We start from the raw sequence: 17,800 nt of genomic DNA on the forward strand, positions 1-17,800 counted from the left end.
CGTTAAAAACACAGGAAATTTTCTGTCTTCATAAAGGCTGGCCAGAAATTCACCCAATGCAGTTGGTTAGATTGTTAGTTTATCTCAGCTTCATGTTTTTGTTTTGTTTTGTTTTTTGAGACGGAGTCTCGCTGTCACCCAGGCTGGTGCAATCTCGGCTCACTGCAACCTCCGCCTCCCGGGTTCAAGCAGTTCTCCTACCTCAGCCTCCTGAGTAGCTGGGACTATAGGCGTGTGCCACCACGCCCGGCTAATTTTTGGGTTTTTTTTGTTTGTTTGTTTTGTTTTTTAGTAGAAACGGGGTTTCACCGTGTTAGCCAGGATGGTCTCGATCTCCTGACCTCGTGATCCGCCCGCCTCGGCCTCCCAAAGTGCTGGGATTACAGCTTCATTTTTTTTTAATTCTTAAATTTTACTTTGTTTTATAATATACTTTCAGCAATAAAACTTTGTACTGACAAGTTTCTAAGACGACCTTTCAGAACTTCTGTGCACCCAATTTCATTTTCTTATAAATGAAAACTAAAAGTCCTATGTAAGCTGACGTAGAAGATAAACAAATGGATAGGATCCTTGGGAAGATTGAACAATGTAGACAATTTCCTACAGCCAAGGTGAAGAATTACAAAAAGGAAAATCAGAGTAACTGCATACATGTTTCTAAGTGCTCTAAAAAATCTAATGGATTGATGATATATAACAATATGGAGTAAAATTACAAACCTGAAATAGTGAAATTAATTAGGACCATTAAAATACTTTTTTCATCTTCAGGTAACACTGTTCACTAGCTTGAAAAATATATATATATATTTAAAATATATTTTCGGTTGACATTTCTTGGGGGGATGTCTTTTTTGATTCAAAGACTAGTGCATATTCCTTGCCTTTTGCAGCTCAGTCTTTGCAGCCTTACTTCAAAGGAAAATTTTTCATTGCATTCCTGCACCATTACATTCATTTGCAAAATATTTCCGTCTTTGTATTCTGTCCAAATGGGTCACTAACATTCTAAAACAGGATACCGACATTGGGGAGATAAGAAATGTGGCTTTGAAAATAGGCTGTGTTCAACAGGATTCTTAAGACAAACACAGAACACAACAAAAGCACAGTCTATGTACATTTATTTGGTGGTAAGCATCTTACAAATACGGGCTTTCTGTCAAGCAGTGCTCAGCCAGTGTCCCAAACTCTGGCTAGTAGGGAATTAGTACAGAATGTACACTGAAATGGTTTTTTAAAAAAAATCAAAAACAAGTTGCCGCTGAAAAGAAAATACTGAATACTGAGCAAATTGCCATTCAGTTCCTTAAGCTGTACATATTTTCATAATGAATACACAGTATGAGATTTACAGCAGAAGCATTAAACAATTTGGGTGAAACCCCATTAAAACAGTCAAACTTGAGGAAACGACTTCTGTATTTCCAAAACGCCATTTAAAGAAAGGTTTGAAGTAGCTCTTCCTGAATACTGCCCACAAAATAGCTGAGGGTGAGAATTTTAGGGGGTGTCTCAACTCCAGTAAAGTAGCATCCTCCCCACCTTCAAACACCAACTTAAGAATGGACATGTACATATAATTGGGCAAAGGAAAGTTTACAGGGGAGATCCCCATGCACCCCAAAAGCAGCAAAAATCCTCTTACATTTTCTGCCAGGTCTTGAATCACATAACTTTTAATTCACAGAATATACAGTGCAAAATATCTGACCCTATTGAGACAGAAGCTGCATAGGCGCCTGTGATGACAAGACAAAAAAACATTGGTGACTACCAAAGGGTAGCCAGAACCCTTTGTGGACATTGAGACATGCACGCATTCACCGCGACTTTCCATAGGAATTACAAATAATATAGGATTCGTTAGGGTCTCCAGAGTTTTAAGGGGGAAAAAATCCTATTTTAGTGGGGAAAGTGACAAGGATTTAAAGCTGACAGTCTTTGATCTCAAGGTTTGTGCCATATACATACCTGCTCTAGAGAGGAATATTACATTTCACTGTCCGCTCCTCTGGTGGAACATTGACTACAGGGAGAATTTTAGGAAATTAAAACATAGGAAGGAATGAAAGTAAACTTGCAAGTTGAAGAAAGCCCCACAGAAATTCCCATGATCTGTTTCCTCTAAGGCCAACCTCGAAATCATCCTGGTCTCTCGCCCCTCAGCAGCCAGGCCGCAGTGGCATCTGCAGCAGCAGCACTTGCCGGCTTTCTGAGGGGTGGCACTTATTGATGTGCCGGGTCAGCCCCGGAGAGCTAAAAAAAGTGGACGGGCAGTGCTTGCACGAGAAAATTTGCTGGACACTCCCGTCAGATGGCCCGCTAGGGCCCGGCGTTTCGGGAGGAGCCCCCGCCAGAGCGGGCAGGAGCAGCTCCTCGCGGACAGCATGCCACAGCCGGTGCTTCTCCCTAATATCTGCGGTAGGGAAGTGCGCTCCGCACAACGGGCAAGCGAAGGCAAGTGGGGCACCGCGTTCGGAGCCAAAGCCCGGCGCTAGCGCACGGGCCGAGCCCGCCTCGTGAGTGCTCAGGTGCTTGCGCAGATACGCTTGGCGACGAAACTTTTTGTGGCAATATGGGCACACGAAAATCTCGGATCCCCTGCCACCACTGGTACTGCCCGGCACTGGCACCCGGCGCCCCAACACCCCCTCCGTGTAGGGGCCCTGAGGCAGCGGTGGCTCTGGATGCGTCAGCACCTGGAGGCCCTGCCTCGGGGCGCTGTCCGGGTGCTGATCCGCCCCGGAGCTGTCCCTGGCCTGCGGGTGCTGATTCGCAGTCCGCTCTATCCGGCTGTTCTCCTTTCCCTCTGCCAGAAAAGATGCAATGGCCCCGGAGTCCCGGGAGGACGAAGACGACGAAGAAGGCGGCTTCCCGTCGGCGGAGGAGACTGTGGCGGCGTTTGCAGCCGCAGGACGCGGCTTATGCCAGCGGCGATGGGAGGCCAGGTTCGCAGGACAGCTGAACACCTTGTCACACTCAGGACAGCGGTACTCTACGCGCACGATGCGGGAGCAGCGGTGCTGGGCCAGCGCGAAGGGGTCTGCGTACTGCTCCTTGCACAGCTGGCAGATGAACTCCCCCAGCGGCGTGCGGCTGCCCGCGAAGCCCCGAGACGGCGCTCCGGGCTCCTCCTCCTTGATCTTCAGGCCCAGGACAGGGGATGTGGTCACCTCATCGGCAAAGCTCAACTTCCTCATGGCCTTTGGCTTCTTGATTCCCGCGGCTGCGGGTCCAGACGCGCAGCCCGTGGGTGCCTTGCCGCGGCGCTCGCTTCCGGCCGCCCGCTTCAGACTTTGCAGGGCGGCCGAGAGGGGCGCAGGGTCCGGCTGAAGCGCGGGCTCTGGGAACGGCGCCCGGAGCGGCAGCAGGAACTGCTCCCCCGAGGTCGGTGCGGCTGCTGGCGCCACGGAGCAGGAGAAAGCGGCCACGGCGGCGGCGCTCCCGGGGAAGGACTCGGCGGAGACTGGCGAGCTGAGGCAGCGCTCCAGGAACGCCCGACGCAGCTCTGCGCCTGCAGGCTTCGCTGGACTGGGGCTGGGGCTGGGGCTGGGCCCGGGACCTTCTCTGCCACCCGCCCGCCACTCCGCGCCTTCCCGCCCGCCCGCCCCCGGGCTCACCCCAGCCGCCCGACATGGCGACCCCGACAGTTCCCGGGCCGCCTCCGCCGTCAGCCCCTTTCCTGGTTCCTCTCGGGTGGGGTGCGCCGCCCGCTCCGCACCGGGCAAGGAGGCGCTGGGAGCCTCCTCCAAGAAGGGCGGCGCCCCCTGGGGCCCCAGCAGAGGGAAGACACGCTCCGCAAGGCGAACTCGGTACGAACCGCCTGTCCGTTTAGTTCGCTTCACGAGGAAGCCCCTTGGCATGGTGGAGTCGAGCGCACTCGGGGACAAGAGGAAAGGGGGCGCCACGGGGACTGAGAGCCGGCCAGCAGATGAACTAGAAGAGCTTTACCGCGGCTGTCATGCCGGGGCTGTCTTTATAGCTGAGACGCAGGCCGGGGTCCCGCCGGGCCGCCCCGGGCTGGCCCGGCCAATCAGGAGTGGGAGCGGGCGCCGGGGGCGGGGCTTTCTCGCGTCCCGATTCACTGGAGTAGACAAATCTGGCGGCGGCGGCGCACGCCCAGCCCCGCCTCACAGCGCCGCGAACCTGCCCCTGTAGCCGGCTGGGTCCGCCTCCCCTTGAAGCCTCCCGTGCGAAGACGCCACAAGGTAAGGTCCAGAGTGTGAGGGAGCTTGACACTCCCCGCCTTGGCCGCCTCCGCGGAGCGTCCCACTGGGGAGCCGGGCGAAAAGGCCACCTCACGACGCCCTCCGCTCGGGCCGGGACCCGGCTGCCCCAAACGCGAGGGCGTCTGACTGAAAAGCTTCCGCCCTGCGCCGGACGGCCGAGCGGAAGGGGCGGTGGGCAGAAGGTGCGGCGGAGACTAGGGGGTGGGTGTCCGCGGGGGAACTGGTGCACGTCTTCTGCGGGTATTGAGCTGATGAGAAGTGTGACCGAGCGGCCAGACAGCTGACTGCAGCGCCCTGTGGCTGCTCTTGGCGGCGGGAGCACGTCCGCCCGCCAGTATCGATCGGGCCCGCGCGCGGCGGCGACGCTCGAGAGTTCATCTCCGCAGAAGGGCTCTCAGCGCGGGAGAGCGTGCCTGCCCGCCGCCAGCCTCCGAGTCGGGACGCCCGAGCGCGGCTGGGTCCTGGGCCTCTGGGCTCTTAAGTGCTCCTCCTCGATGGAAGTAGGATTAGGGAGAGAAAAGGAGGATCTCATTTTCCACTGTCCTCGCATAAAGTGGTTTTTCTGTTAACACTTTCCACTTCTACTACCCAGAGTATGACCTAATGCCTAACCGGCCTGTTTAGCATGGAGTAGATTGAGTGAGAAATGCCGGCGGAATCAGCATTACAGCGGCTTCCCCGTGCACCAGAAGTGATACTTTGCAAAAGGTGTGCTGTAGAGCAAACTCAACAGATTTTCATCTGGCACCCTGCAATGCTCCCACTACTATTTTGAGAACTAGAAGAGGTTTGAAAGTGTTTAGTAGTAATTGAACTAGGCAACAATTAGCCCACCTGTGACAGATGTAAAGTGCCAGGATCCATAATATAGGTAAATAAAGTGTGAGAACAGGAAGGGGAAAGAAGTATGTGCTCAAGTCCCCTTACTAAACCACATTGGAGAAAAAGACTGACAGGTGTTTTAAAAGTACACGATGGCATCACAGATGTAGTCATCAATAAAACACATTGTCTTTCTTCAGTGAATGAAGTATTTTTACAAGGAGAACATTATTTTGGGAAAGATTTGGAAGTAATTATGTATTAATCATTGACTATGTTGTAGGCATTCTGCTTAAATAATCTCTAATCTTCATACACACACACACAACATGTACACACACAAACCAAAAAGGAGATATTATTTCTCTCTTTTTTCAATTGAGCCATTTAGTTAGATAAAGGGTAGGAGCCAAGCAGAGCTCAGATTCAAACTTGTTCTGGCTAATTCCAAAGCCCAGACTCTTTCCACTACACCAATGGCTTCAAATTATTTTTTTCCTTAATCACATCCCACAATAATAAATATGTTCTATAGTATATGTACACATGTAACTGAAACAAAAGTCTCACAAAATAATACTGTGGGTCCTAATCTATATGTAAATTTTGAAATCCTACATTGAAATGTTTGCAGTGCATTCTCATATTTTTCATTCTATTGTATTTTGTTTCTTAAAAATGCCAGTCATAGAAAATACATTGATTTCATAATTTACAAATGGATTAGGACCCACAGTTTGAAAAACACTCATTATATTGCCTCTCATTGAATAGCATGAAATCATACAAAATTAAATAAACCTGATACTGTATAATCGCAATTAATATCTGAACCACTGTTTAAAATATTTGAGTCCTTTAGCAGTGTTGGTAAACTTAGTTTCCCAAATTGCTCTTTTCTGACATGTCAGCTTATACGTGACTTCTAACTCACATTCTCAATTCTCCTTTCCCCCCTCACGATCCATACATATTGTGTGGTGTGGAAAATCTGATGTAATAATTTTAATACTTTAAGATAACCCCTTTTCCAGAGAGAGAAAGGACTCTTCCCCAGGGGCATAGTACTTTGTAAGAATTGCTGTCAGATATTTTCTACCAGATCCAATAGTTCCAATAGCTCCCTCCTTCCCTTCCCAAGTGTAATTTGATAACATCGTTTCTAGAAATCATTGTAACAATTTACATCAGAAGCTTTAAAAAGTATGTATACATTTAATCTACCAATTCCTCCTTTAGTAAGTCATCCAAAAGAAGAGCGAAAATTTATGCACAAAGCTGTTTATCACAGTGTTATTTGTAATTATAAATAATCAGAAACCATCTCGAGTAAACTATAGTATAGCCATGTTATAGATGATTACGTAGCTTTAAAAATGTAATGATAGAGACAAACATATATACCATAACTAAGCAAAAACAGCAGGCAGCAAAATTGCTTATACAATAAAGAGCTCAGTTATGAAAAAAACAAAATGCATATAAGACAGTGGAAGGAAATATGCCAAAATGTTGTTGGGATTGCCTCTAGTAAGTAGGAATTCAAATAGTCTTTTTTTAACTTTTTTGTTAAAATATTTTGCAATAATCATGTATTACTCTGATAATCAGGAAAAAAAATTGCAAAACTGCCTTAAATCCTTTCTGGAGTTAAATGTGGTACCCTTCCCCTAGGATACTAGCACACTGCAGCATCAAATAGAGAACTGTACAGATAAGTAGCATTCTCCAGGGCCATCTGTTTAAAATCTGGCCCTAGAAGAGAGGTGACAAGCCTCGATCATGCCACAGGCCTTCTAGTTGAAGAACACTTTTGGGAAAAGACTAAGGGTTAAAAGATAGAAAGGATTAAAATGTGGGGAAGAGAAAGAATTTAAAAGCGTAATCCCCCCTTGAGTATAAACTTAGATGATCCTTCAAGATACAAACACTCTTTCTGTAGTTTCTCACTTAAAAATTATGATAAATAGGGCAGTGCCAAAGCAAGATTATAAAATCTTTGTTTTATTTAATATCTACCTCCTTTCTCTTCACAAAAAGATTAAACATTCAGGACTTTCATCTGCTCTCAGTTATACTTTGGTAAAAACTCACACGCACTGGATTATCTCTTATTTACATTTTATGCTTTCTCTAATTGCGGGATACATTTAATTTAAATTCGGAAATTTTGAAACAATAGAAATCGGAACATTTTTTGAAGAGAGAGGAGACTTCTTCTTGCCCTGAAATCAGTGTGTATAAGACAGGCTCAGATGACTAACCTGCTTTTTATCACTTGAGTATCTGGGAGATTACTCAGAAGGAACTTTATTTCTTCTGTTTCTCTGCCCCCTCACCTCCACTTAGACGTGTCCCTGTAAAAGGTTAACACCAGCTGCAGCTACTAGAGGCCGATTGTCCCCAGGAACTTGAAAGTCAAACAGTCTCTCACAAATCTAAAACCAAACTCTTGATTTCCTCTCCTAAACTTAATCCCCATCTCGGTTTTCCTCATCCCAGTAAATGGCACCTTCATTCAATTAGTTGCCTCAGCCAAAACCCAAAGACTTTGGGTTAAAGCTAAACACCCCATATTCAATCCATTAGCAGTTCTTATCAGCTCTATCTTCAAAGCATTTCCTGAATCTGAATCTTCTCAAATTCTCTACCACTGTTACTCTATTTGGTCTCTTGCTTCCATCCTTGCCTCCTTATAGTGTATGCTTTATTCAGCATCAAGATGTATCCTATTAGAATATAAATCTGATTCTTTCACTCTTTTGTTCAAAATCTTCAAGTGGCTTCCCAATACATTTAGAATAAAATCCAAAGCTCTGCTTGGTCCCTGGATATTCTTAAACCACATCTCCCACTATTCTTTTCCTCGTTCAGTCTGCTCCATCTAAGTGGACTCCTTACTTTCCTCAAACATGACAAGCACACTTCCACCTCAAGGCTGTTTATTCTGCCAGAATGTTTTTTCTTCAGATATGCTCACATCTTGTTTCTTAACTTCATGTGTGGATCTTTACTCAAATAATACCACCTGAGAAAGATCTTCCCTGACCACCCAAACTAAAATAACAGCCCTAACCCACCATCACCCTTCATCATTTTCTTTTTTTCTTCTCTACTGCCCGAAGGATACCTTCATGATTTTCTGTCCCTTTACTTTTTCTTCATAGCATTTATCATTATTTGCTACTGTATTATGTATTTGTTAATTGTCTATTGTCTCTATAAAATCCGGGACGGTAGGTTCTTTGTTTGGTTCTCAGCTTCATTTTCATCTGGTATCTAGATCAATGCCTGACATATGTAAATGAATTGATGTCTAAAATCATAAGCTACCAGGTTCAAAAAAAAGCATCACAGCTTCTTGTTACTGCAACCCACAGGCCTGACTGAGTACAAAAGAAAGTATACAAAGTCATAAGGACTTCTAGATCTTAGGCATTTGGGAATCTTACTCCAGACAAACGAAAGGAATAGGAAAGTCTTTCTTATATCATATGCCCTTGGAAGTCTTTTCTTCCCACCTCAGCCACTTGACCCATGGCTTAGATCACCGCCATTTTCTTCCTCTGAAGCCATTACCTATAGGGAAAATAAACCCCAATTCATGACAGGTGTCTCTTATTTTAAGCTGTTTAGTACCCAGGATACTAGAAGAATGGGAGCAGAAAGAAGGTGGTAAGCTACTTAGTAGGAAAGATAAGACTGGCAAGAGAAAACTACATGTTTAGGAAACAAGGAATTTTAGGCAAAAATAAGATGTACAGAATGGGATCCAGTTTATTGAGAAGTTCAATCTAGGACATTTAAAGGGAGGTTGTATAGGGTAGTTAGTTGAGGGCACAGGCTTTAAAGTTAGACAGTTTGAGTTCAGTAGAGGTCCAGCTCCACTGCCAGCTGTTTAATCTTAAGCAATTTAGCCTTTTTAACCCTCAGTTTCCTCATCACGAATGGAAATAGAAATAATTATCTCACAGGATACTTTGGGCATTAGATGTTATTGTGTTTATAAAATACTTATCACAATGCATGGCACATAGTGAGTCTTAAATTAAAAGAGGGTATTATTAAGTGTCTGAGGTGAAGGAAGACTATTGACACTAATGGCAACCCTAAATTCTTCAGAAATAACAATAATTTCTGGTGTGACTGGCTGATATTTTATACCCAATTATGATGCAAGACAGTAGTGATTATGCACACCGTTTAATGTGCTCAAAATTAATTTTGTTTCATGTGGTTAAAACAAAATTCACAAAAGACGTAAAAGACGAAAGAAGGCAATGTAGTGTACTGGGTTATGCCCATGAGTTGGAGTCAGTCAGATCTGAGTTTGAATCTCGGCTCTGCCATTTTCTTATTGTGTGACTTAAACAGGCTGTTTAACCTCTCTGGCTTCAGTTTCTTGTCACATAGGCATGACAACACAGTACAGTATTCTCCATAAATGGGCCATCAGTCTGTTATTTTTGTCCTAAGAGGGTGTAAGGAGTGGAGAAGCTGAGACTGGAAAGATAAACTGGGGCAAGATTGCAAAGCCCATTATAACCACACTGAATTGAGTGCGGATATTTTTAAGTGAAAGCTACTGATTTTTTTAAAGCATTTAAATGATATAATCAAGTATTTGCTTTGAAAAGATAACTATAACAGCTATGTTGGAGCAATGCAGCTGTGAGCCTGAGGGAAAGATGTGGAGAAGGTAAGAGAGTGGGATGAGACTTGAGGTATGGAGCTCAGCTGAACAAATATTAAAACAGTTGATAGAAGATGAAGTGGGCCTAATTATTCAAATCTTGAATAAATTTAAATAATTGACTGATACACTCTATAATTATACTTATCTATGTTTTCCTCCCTGTATTGAGCAGTAAAATAGATAATACACATTCTAAAAACTTGAAAGCAGAGGGAATTTATAACGACTTTCATTTGGTCATGAAAGACTGTCGAGATTGAAATTCACTTCAGGACGTATAAGCAGTGGGAAAATAGTGAACTTGAACTAGAAGGAAAGGATTTTCAATAGCATAAGATGTCAAATAGAAGAGGCTTTTTAATTTCTTTATGCTGGGTACATGATAGTTCTTTACTCTCAGCCATTCTCACATTCCAAATCACTAGCACTAACTCTGTCTTCTAAGACAGCTCTCTCATCAAACTATTTTAGCCACTTCTTTGGCTCAATATGTAATTCTACTATATTGCAGACACTTAAACGTTCGTCAATGTTGTACAAAGATAGCTTCCTAATATTATTAGAGATACTTCGATAAGAATGCTTACCTCCCTACTTCCAGCCTTAAACGAATAAGTATTTTCTGGAGCTGGCTCATTGCTAATAAAGAGTAGATACGAATCCTAGCACTGTCATTTACTAAAGAGGTGATCTTCAGCTGGGCACGGTGGCTTATGCCTGTAATTCCAGCACTTTGGAGGCCGAGGTGGGCAGATCACCTGAGGTCAGGAGTTCGAGACCAGCCTGGCCAACATGGTGAAACCCCATCTCTACAAAAAATACAAAATTACCCAGGCCTGGTGGCACTCGCCTGTAATCCCAGCTACCCAGGAGGCTGAGGCAGGAGACTTACTTGAACTCAGGAGGCAGAGGTTGCAGTGAGTCGAGATCACACCACTGCACTCCAGCCTGGGCGACAGAGTGAGACTTCATCTCAAAAAAAAAAAAAAAAAAAAAAGTGGGGAGGTGATCTTAAAATTTTTGCCCAATCTCTCTGTGTCTTAGTTCTTTTTCCCAAATTAGGCATAATAATACCGACATTAATAGGATGAGAGTTAAAGGAGATAAACTAGTATCCTCTACAGAGCTGGCTCTTACCAGTGCTCAACATTGGTGTGTTTGCGTTGCTTGTAAACTCCTAAGGGTGGAGCCTATCTAACCTGCTTTTATGTACACAAATAATGCGTTATATGTGTTCCAAATAAACACTTGGGAATAATGAAAATTGCTACCTGGCTGGAAGGCGAAAAAGCTATGTCAATTTTTATCTATATCTATATATTTATATTTAAGATTCCATTCACATGCTTGAAAAGAATGTAGATTTTGCAGTTGTACATACCAAGTTTTATATTATGCCCACCCCTCCACATATATATGGTAATTTATGTTATTTCTCTTTGTAGTCGCTCAACTTTTGCTACATAAAATCTTGAGACTTTCTCATAGTCTTAAGATTCATATGAATGAAAAACAATATCCGTTTGGTTAATTGAAACCTCTCATAAGTATAAAGTATCCCTCTTTATCTGTACTAATGCTTTCTGCCTCAAAGTGTTTTGTCTGATGTTTTCCTCTAGACATATCAGCTTTCTTTTCGTTGGTGTTTACAAGGTATGTATTTTCCTTTTAATTTCAACCTTTCTTTATTATTATTATTATTATTTTTTATTCATCACAGCACTGTTTGTGGTACCAAGGCAACAGAGAAAACCTAAGTCCACCACAGGGAATTCGATAAGTAAAATGTAGTAGTTTTTTGTTTTTTTTTTTAACTTTTTTTTTTCTTTTTATTATACTTTATGTTTTAGGGTACATGTGCACAATGTGCAGGTTTCTTACATATGTATCCATGTGCCATGTTGTTTTGCTGCACCCATTAACTCGTCATTTAGCATTAGGTATATCTCCTAATGCTGTCCCTTCCCCCTCCCCCCACCAAACAACAGTCCCCAGAGTGTGATGTTCCCCTTCCTGTGTCCATGAGTTCCCATTGTTCAGTTCCCTCCTATGAGTGAGAACATGCGGTGTTTGGTTTTTTGTCCTTGCAATAGTTTACTGAGAATGATGGTTTCCAGCTTCATCCATGTCCCTACAAAGGACATGAACTCATCATTTTTTATGGCTGCATAGTATTCCATGGTGTATATGTGCCACATTTGCTTAATCCAGTCTATAGTTGTTGGACATTTGGGTTGGTTCCAAGTCTTTGCTATTGTGAATAGTGCCGCAATAAACATACGTGTGCATGTGTCTTTATAGCAGCATGATTTATAGTCCTTTGGGTATATACCCAGTAATGGGATGGCTGGGTCAAATGGTATTTCTAGTTCTAGATCCCTGAGGAATCGCCACACTGACTTCCACAATGGTTGAACTAGTTTACAGTCCCACCAACAGTGTAAAAGTGTTCCTATTTCTCCACATCCTCTCCAGCATCTGTTGTTTCCTGACTTTTTAATGATGGCCATTCTAACTGGTGTGAGATGGTATCTCATTGTGGTTTTGATTTGCATTTCTCTGATGGCCAGTGATGATGAGCATTTTTTCATATGTTTTTTGGCTGCATAAATGTCTTCTTTTGAGAAGTGTCTGTTCATGTCCTTTGCCCACTTTTTGATGGAGTTGTTTGTTTTTTTCTTGTAAATTTGTTTGAGTTCATTGTAGATTCTGGATATTAGCCCTTTGTCAGATGAGTAGGTTGCAAAAATTTTCTCCCATTCTGTAGGTTGTCTGTTCACTCTGATGGTAGTTTCTTTTGCTGTGCAGAAGCTCTTTAGTTTAATTAGATCCCATTTGTCAATTTTGGCTTTTGTTGCCATTGCTTTTGGTGTTTTAGACATGAAGTCCTTGCCCACGCCTATGTCCTGAATGGTATTGCCTAGGTTTTCTTGTAGGATTTTAATGGTTTTAGGTCTAACATTTAAGTCTTTAATCCATCTTGAATTAATTTTTGTATAAGGTGTAAGGAAGGGATCCAGTTTCAGCTTTCTACATATGGCTAGCCAGTTTTCCCAGCACCATTTATTAAATAGGGAATCCTTTCCCCATTTCTTGTTTTTGTCGGGTTTGTCAAAGATCAGATAGTTGTAGATATGTGGCATCATTTCTGAGGGCTCTGTTCTGTTCCATTGATCTATGTCTCTGTGGTGGTACCAGTACCATGCTGTTTTGGTTACTGTAGCCTTGTAGTATAGTTTGAAGTCAGGTAGCGTGATGCCTCCAGCTTTGTTCTTTTGGCTTAGGATTGACTTGGTGATGCGGGCTCTTTTTTGGTTCCATATGAACTTTAAAGTAGTTTTTTCCAATTCTGTGAAGAAAGTCATTGGTAGCTTGATGGGGATGGCATTGAATCTATAAATTACCTTGGGCAGTATGGCCATTTTCACGATATTGATTCTTCCAACCCATGAGCATGGAATGTTCTTCCATTTGTATCCTCTTTTATTTCATTGAGCAGTGGTTTGTAGTTCTCCTTGAAGAGGTCCTTCACATCCCTTGTAAGTTGGATTCCTAGGTATTTTATTCTCTTTGAAGCAATTGTGCATGGGAGTTCACTCATGATTTGGCTCTCTGTTTGTCTGTGATTGGTGTACAAGAATGTTTGTGATTTTTGTACATTGATTTTGTATCCTGAGACATTGGTGAAGTTGCTAATCAGCTTAAGGAGATTTTCGCTGAGATAGTGGGGTTTTCTAGATATACAATCATGTCATCTGCAAACAGGGACATTTTACTTCCTCTTTTCCTAATTGCATACCCTTTATTTCCTTCTCCTGCCTGATTGCCCTGGCCAGAACTTCCAGCACTATGTTGAATAGGAGTGGTGAGAGAGGGCATCCCTGTCTTGTGCCAGTTTTCAAAGGGAATGCTTCCAGTTTTTGCCCATTCAGTATGATATTGGCTGTGGGCTTGTCATAGATAGCTCTTATTATTTTAAGATACGTCCCATCAATACCTAATTTACTGAGAGTTTTTAGCATGAAGGGTTGTTGAATTTTGTCAAAGGCCTTTTCTGCATCTATTGAGATAATCATGTGGTTTTTGTCTTTCTTTATTATTATGTTTCAAATGTGTCTCCTATTAGCGGTTGGATTTTTTTTAACAGTCAGTCTTTAACTTTTAACTGAACCATTTAGTCCTTTTACATTTCTTGCTACTATATTTAGAATTAAATATGCCATCTTCCAAAATGCTTTCGTCTGATCTATTACATTTCTTCTCTCCTTTTTGTTCTCTTTTAGATAGATATCTGATTTTTATGTATCAAATCCTCCTCTTTACCAGTTTAAAATTATATTCTTTATATTATTTTATTGATTACTTTTAAAATTATATTACACATTGTTAATTTATCAAAATTGAATAATATAAGGGAGTCAGAACACTTGAACTCCATATATTCTTTCCTGATTTATATGCTATTGTTGTGTATTTTAATTTTGTATTTTTGAAAGTCCACAAGACTATTATTATTGTTTTATACTCTTAAACACTGGATTTACTTACACATTTTCCATTTTCTTTGCTCTTAATTCCTTGTATCTAAGACTTTTCATGTGAGATCATTCTCCTCCTACCTGAAATACATGCTTTAAAATTTCCTTCATTGTAGATTTGATAGTGGCAAAATATGTCTCCTCTAGTGTATCTGAAATGTCATTATTTTATGTACTGATTTTAGTTTGGTAACTGTTTTGTTGCAGCACATTGAAAATAACATTCCACTGTCTCTTCTTTCCCATTTTTACTAGTGGAAAGTCAGCTGTTAATATATTACGGCTCTTTTGAGAGTAATTTTCTTTTCTCTGGATTCTTTTTTTTTTTTTTCTTTTTTTTGAGATGGAGTTTTGCTCGTTGCCCAGGCTGGAGTGCGGGGGCATCTCAGCTCACTGCAGCCTCCGCCTCCTGGGTTCAAGTGATTGTCGTGCCTCAGCCTCCTAAGTAGCTGGGATTACAGGCGCCCACCACCAGCTAATTTTCGTATTTTTAGTAGAGACAAGGTTTCGCAGTGTTGGCCCAGCTGGTCTTGAACTCCTGACCTCAGGTGATCCACCTGCCTCGGCCTCCCAAAGTGCTAGGATTGCAGGCGTGAGCCACCACACCTGGCCTGGGTTATCTTACTCTTTGTTTTTAGTCTTCAGTCTTAAGAAGTTTCACATTAATACACTTAGGTATGAATTTCTTTTCATTTATTATTCTTTCAGTTTGTAAGACTTGTTAAAATCAGTGCTTTGGGCCGGGTGCGGTGGCTCACGCCTGTAATCCCAGCACTTTGGGAGGCCAAGGCGGGCAGATCATGAGGTCAGGAGATCGAGACCATCCTGGCTAACACAATGAAACCCCGTCTCTACTAAAAATACAAAAAATTAGCTGAGCGTGGTGGCAGGTGACTGTAGTCCCAGCTACTCGGGAGGCTGAGGCAGGAGAATGGCGTGAACCTGGGAGGCAGAGCTTGCAGTGAGCCAAGATCGCACCACTGCACTCCAGCTTGGGCAATAGAGCGAGACTCCGTCTAAAAAAAAAAAAAAAAAAAAAAAAAAAAAAAAATCAGTGCTTTGAAGTAGTGTCAGTTTGAAAAATCCTCAGCAGTTAACTTTTCAGATAATTGCTTCTATTTTATCTTATCTTTTTTTCTCCTTCTAGAACCCTGGCCAAACCTATGTTAGACATTCTCACTGTACCTTTTGTGTCTTTTTCCTTCTTATATATATTTTTTTCTTTTCTTTTCTTGCCTCTGGAATATTTCTTCTGATGTTCTTCAGGTTTACTAAATCTTGAAGTATGTCTAATGTAATATACACTTAAAATCTGTTGGATTTTATTTTTTATTTATTTATTTATTTATTTGAGACGGAGTCTCGCTTTGTTGCCAGGCTGGAGTGCAGTGGCACAATCTTGGCTCACCGCAATCTCCACCTCCTAGGTTCAAGTGATTCTTCTGCCTCAGCCTCCCGAGTAACTGGGATTACAGGTGTGCACCACCATACCCAGCTAATTTGTGTATTTTTAGTAGAGACGGGGTTTCACCATGTTGACCAGGATGGTCTCGATCTCCTGACCTCGTGATCTGCCTGCCTCGGCCTCCCAAAGTGCTGGGATTATAGGCATGAGCCACTGCATCTGTCCCTGGATTTTAAATTTTTATTTTAAAAAATTAGCTATAAAATTTATTTTTATTTATAAAATAAAAATATATTTAAAATCACAATAAAATTCTATATGGTTCTTTTTTCAAAGTCAAACCTGCTACGTTATTCTTTGTGGTTTTCTGTTCTCTGTAGATAGCATCAAGTTGGTCTTTTTTCTTTAAACATACTCTTCATAATTGTTTTGTAGTCTTATAGTCTGAGTCTGATAAATTCAATATTTGAGGTATTTGTGAGTCTGTTTTTATTGTATTGTCTCTGCTGATACTTGCCCGTTTTTAATCTAGTTTCCTTATATATCTGGGTTTTTTTAATTAGGTGCTGAACATTACATTTGAAGAATTATTTCTAGAAATGATTTTAGGCCTATAATAAAGGTGTCTTACTTCAAAGAGGATTTATATTTGCTTCTGGCACTACCAATCTAGAATTACTTTAACCCATGTTCAAGGCTTGAAATTCACCGACCCAGGCAATTTGAATACAAGCAGTAAATACTCAAGGGCTTTGGAGTCCCAGTATCTTGTTGGGGAGGATCTTCTATTAGATTTCCTATGTTATACACATCCTGGGTTTTTCTTTCTGTCTCCCTTGCCCTGCAAGTGTACCAGAATGAAGATTCTAATTGTCATGAGTCAGAAAATTTCCTCAGGGCAGAACAGCCTCCACATATGGGTTCCCATTTTTCCTTCACCTTTAGTAGTTCCTTACTATCTTTCATACTCTTTTATGCTTTAAGAATATTTTTAAAATCCGTCTCTGTTAGTTATTTTCACTAGGAGGATTCATCTGCTTAATTTAGCCTAACATTACCAGAACCATTAAATCAGAACAACATTTTAAAAGTTTTTGATAAGTATTACAAAGCTATATTTCACAATGATTGTGCCTATTTATACTTCTGTCAGCGGGCATAGGAATGCCACTTTTCCTATTCTCTCAACTATGTTCTGTCAAACATGAGAAAAAATATTGCCAGTAAGATAAGTAAAAAGTGTAGCCGGTCCCGGTGGCTCACACCTATAATCCCAGCACTTTGGGAGGCCAAGGCGGGCAGACCACTTGAGGTCAGGAGTTCGAGACCAGCCTGGCCAACATGGTGAAACCCCTGTCTCTACAAAAACTACAAAAATTAGCTGGGCATGGTGGCGCTCGCCGGTAGTCCCGGCTACTCAGGAGGCTGAAGCAGAATTGCTTGAACCCGGGAGGAGGAGGTTGTAGTGAGCTGAAGTCGCGCCACTGCACTCCAGCCTGGGCGGCAGAGTGAGACTCCATCTCAAAAAAATAAATAAAGTGTTGTTTTGTGAAAATAAACTTATATTTTATTATTAATGAAGTTTAACATCTTATAATCTATTTATTGAAATTGTAATTTTACTCTTTGTAATTTAACCTATTCAGATTTTCTGTTTATTTTTCTTAGAGTCCTTTGTCTATTATATAGCTGGTACCACCAGAAAAAACCATTTCAGTTATTAAAATATTAAAATACTTCCATAACATTAGCAAATAACCACTACCTTTCCAAATGCTCTTCCCCTTGACTCTGGTCAGTTATTGCAGCGTCTTCACTACCCACCTCCCCACTATCCATCAGCTAAAGAGTTAACGCCCAACATACAAATGGGTCTCTAGGGCCCTGCTCCAGCTCTGTGGCCGTTATCAGTTCTGATTGGATAGTAACCATTTAATAATATTGGTAAATATTTTAACATAACCCCTGTTAATACATAAAGTATTTTTCCCATTTGACAATTGACTGACTGATTGATTGATTGAGAAAGAGTCTCACCCTGTCACCCAGGCTGGAGTGTAGTGGCACAATCATGGCTCACTGAAGCCTTGACTTCCCTGGCTCA

The 17,800-nt window shown here is 42.1% G+C and overlaps 1 protein-coding gene across 1 annotated transcript; it reads right to left on the reverse strand.

Annotated features, from left to right (window-relative positions):
- Nucleotides 1-1,110: 1,110 nt before the first annotated feature.
- Nucleotides 1,111-3,930, reverse strand: INSM2 (INSM transcriptional repressor 2). The gene has a single exon (XM_055294422.2). It carries the CDS (start codon nt 3,867-3,869, stop codon nt 2,169-2,171), a length of 1,701 nt encoding a protein of 566 aa, XP_055150397.1. The 5' UTR covers nt 3,870-3,930; the 3' UTR covers nt 1,111-2,168.
- Between the last annotated feature and the right edge of the window lie 13,870 nt (nt 3,931-17,800).

This window comes from Symphalangus syndactylus, chromosome 9 (genome assembly GCF_028878055.3).
Source record: "Symphalangus syndactylus isolate Jambi chromosome 9, NHGRI_mSymSyn1-v2.1_pri, whole genome shotgun sequence".
Classification (NCBI taxonomy): Eukaryota; Metazoa; Chordata; class Mammalia; order Primates; family Hylobatidae; genus Symphalangus; species Symphalangus syndactylus.